At 34.0% G+C, this 3,503-nt stretch overlaps 1 protein-coding gene across 1 annotated transcript; it reads left to right on the forward strand.

Moving 5' to 3' along the window:
* Nucleotides 1–332: 332 nt before the first annotated feature.
* Nucleotides 333–3,220, forward strand: LOC110444536 (cell division control protein 6 homolog; the record flags this gene model as incomplete). The annotated part of the gene is made up of 3 exons (XM_021488906.1): nt 333–535; nt 1,212–1,346; nt 1,794–3,220. Coding segments are annotated over 3 exons (425 nt in total), but the record flags the coding sequence as incomplete, so codon positions are not given.
* Between the last annotated feature and the right edge of the window lie 283 nt (nt 3,221–3,503).

A 3,503-nucleotide genomic window follows, 5' to 3' on the forward strand; every position in this document is an offset into this window, starting at 1 on the left:
GCCTATTCACTGTAGAAATTCCCTTTATAATTGGGTTCCTTGGAAAGTCAAGGAGCAATGAGAAAGAGGTTCATTTGAAATAACAATGTTAGGAAAAGCAAAAAAACAAAACACTTAAGAATACTTAATCACCCTTCATCTTCGAAATCCATCTACCTCGAGCTGTCATTTTGCTGTGTGCAGTTAAAATACTGAAAATTGTAATATTCAAGGTCATGTGTTTCCCCTTATTACCAAAGAATTTAATATGCAATAAACATTTCCAGTTTTATGGGTTTCAAGCTGTTTTACAGAAAATGAAACGATTAATGTTTGAATGGTTTTGTTTGCAGCATTGAACAGTCCTTCCAAACGGCCACCAGCCATTCCAAAGAAGATTGGTGTGATGCAGATCTCAAGTGTATTATCAGAAGTGTATGGGTCCAGTACAACTTCATCCAGTCAAGATAGCATTCCCATACAGCAGAAACTGGTGGTGTGTACTCTTCTGCTGATGGTCAAGCAGGGCCGTATGAAGGAAGTTACCATGGGAAAGGTTAGTGTATTGGTATATTTTCATTTAATTACATACCATTTAGAGTTTTCTGAAAATTATGATAGTTTCAGGTAAACACAGTTGCAAGAATAACCTTGGTTTCCTACTTTTGTTAAAAAGGCATAGTCAAATCCTGCTCAAAAGCCTAGCTAAGGCTAAGTTTATTAGTCCCCTGTCAGTGCTTTTGAAAAGGATCATTGATATAGGTTTGCGCTCTGTACATCACCAGGGCAGTTCTCCAGTAGCATGTCATCTACTACTTCCATATTTTGCCTGCAAGTACATGTGCTAGAGGAATTCCTGAAGTGATGTTGACTCTTATCTCGTCGAACTTATCACTTTGTCTGGGGCATATTCCTAAAATAATTTTTGTACACAAGTACATCTTTGAATGGCAGGGTAACACTGAAATCAAAACTTAAAAAAGTGTTTACATAAATAGCATGCTCCCTTTACCCGAGTGGCCTTAGAATTGTCTCGAGAGGTCTTCTCTTGCAAATCCCCTTTCACTAAATTAAGTCTATATTGGTCTTGCTATTTTCTTGGCATAATTGTTTTTGTTCCACAGTAAGTGTGCGGTGACCTTAAATACATGTGTTTGTTTCGTCCTACTCTAGGTGTACTGATGTTTGTTAGTCCCAAAGTAACCTAAGTGAATATTCCTTTCCTCCTACAGCTACAGGACACCTATACAAAGGTGTGTAAAAAGAGACAGATGGCCACACATGACGAGTTCCAGGGTCTGTGCAGTCTCCTAGAGACACGAGGCATTATAGGCATCAAAAAACCTAAAGAGGGACGACTAGCAAAGGTACACTCATCATGTCATAGATTTAGGGCTCATCCCTACTTATCTTTCATTTTCACTTTCATCCAACATTTTGAGTTTATGTAACGAGTTTTTTCATTTCTATGGAACGAATCAGACTTTGCCTCAAGGTCAGATCTGCAATAGATTACTGTCCTAGTCTTGAAATACAGACAAAAAGTTTGATTGTAGATGTTTCCTTAAAGTTTAAACAGTTTTGACTGTTACATGCAATTCATAAAAAAAAAACAGGTTTAAACTATGAAGAAAAGTTATCAAAGTTTTCTTTTTACACAATAGGACTTTTCATGTGAATTCATATATGGGAATGCTAGATATAGCATTACCACCGACTATAATATTTGATTTCAAGAGTTCTTAAGATTAAATGGTGTGTTTGAAGTTTATTTGAATGTTCAATTAAAAAAGTTTATATTATTTATCTTTTAGGTCTCATTGAAGTTAAATGAAAAGGAACTGGAACATGCATTACAGGACAAGGTGTTAATATCCTCCATTCTACAGGATGGTCTATAACCAAGCTCGGACATTGTTACTACACTGGACCTTTTACAGGTGGTCAACTAAGTTCACAACAAGTTTACAAGATCATATTGATATCCTCCATTGTACACGACAGTTCATTACCAGACTCGAGAATATTTTTTGGACTCCTTCATGGTCGGTAACAAAGTGTCAACAAAAAAGGGGCGAAGGTCTATTTAGATTATACGTTAATGATAACTGATTTTCATTTCTTCTAAGTATTTGTACATTTGATAAATAGTATTTTTTCAGCATGTTATTTTGGTGGAAAAAAAAATGAATTTTAGAACTTTGTTGTGATAAAAATGTAGCCTCTCACAATTAACATGGCTATAGAGGTTGTGAGGAAAGACGATGATTGTATTTAGCTATTGGTATTATTTTCTCAAGTTAATACTTGATATAGCATCAAAACTTCATTATTCTTAATTATGTTTTTTGTGTTTTTTTGGTATTGTAGAAAAGTCATTGATTGCTCAATTTTCAATAAATAAATTATAATTACTTGGCTCTTACTTATAAGGTATACATACCTTAGAATTCATCAACATCTAGTCACTCTTGTGCATGAAAAAATAATCTAGTCGATCCATTGGGTTATGTATCTAACATTCCCTGTATATCTGTAATTCATTAGAGATTTTACCGCGAAGTTAAGAAACTGTCTGATCAGGAGAATGAATCATGGTGAGAGTATAGTTATGCAAGGCAATGCAATGTCACTACAAAATTTTGATGTGATATCCTTGTACATTTTTGTCTTGTGATAGATCATGATCATCTTGCTGATGATATATTCCTCAACATATATTATCACATGTAATTATTTGTATCATACAAAATTGTAACCATAACTACTGTTATATTTACCTACCTGTTTGTTTCACAACAATTTTTTAAACATTTCAAAACCGTTCTGTGCAGTTCAAGTTTACTGACACAGCTGTGTAAGGCATATGTAAAATAAGTGTATTATATGATCTGTGAATTCTGTGTGTTTTGTACGAAAGGGAGTATGCACATTTGTTGTTTATTCTGGATGTCTCGGAAGAACATGAAATAGTTATTAAATAGTTCATGTATAGAAATATTTTTTTATTGAATCCATTTAAGAGAGTTGAGTATCGGTGTGTCTGTTGGGTCTTTGTATCTGTGAGCAGGAATGGTGAGTCTGTGCATTAATTTATGAAGAATATTTGGAAAGAAGGTTGAAAAAAGGCATCAAATGTTGCTTGTTGCATGGATAATATGTGTGTTCTTTAAAATAAAATAAAAATAATGTAGATTTAACAGTTAATTGGTCTAGAGTAGATTTTAAGCTTGACATGAAATGAACAAGAGAAACATAAATTATCCTATTTTTTGCATGGTAGAATAGATAAAACACTTCAGTAATGTAGGAAGTAGAGTTAAGTTATGGCCATTTCTAAATTCATGATATGAGAGAGAAAGTATACCCAAGAACCCTTGAACAAAACTCTTGCTACCAGAATATTCATCCAGACACTTACAAGTAAATGTTGAGGTATTATTGGGTCCAACATCTCGTTCTGTGATTCATTAGTATCCAGCTTAACTCATTCACCCCTGAAGTTTCATAATGAACTATTCCAA

Source organism: Mizuhopecten yessoensis, unplaced genomic scaffold (genome assembly GCF_002113885.1).
Source record: "Mizuhopecten yessoensis strain PY_sf001 unplaced genomic scaffold, ASM211388v2 hete_36140414, whole genome shotgun sequence".
NCBI classification, from domain to species: Eukaryota; Metazoa; Mollusca; class Bivalvia; order Pectinida; family Pectinidae; genus Mizuhopecten; species Mizuhopecten yessoensis.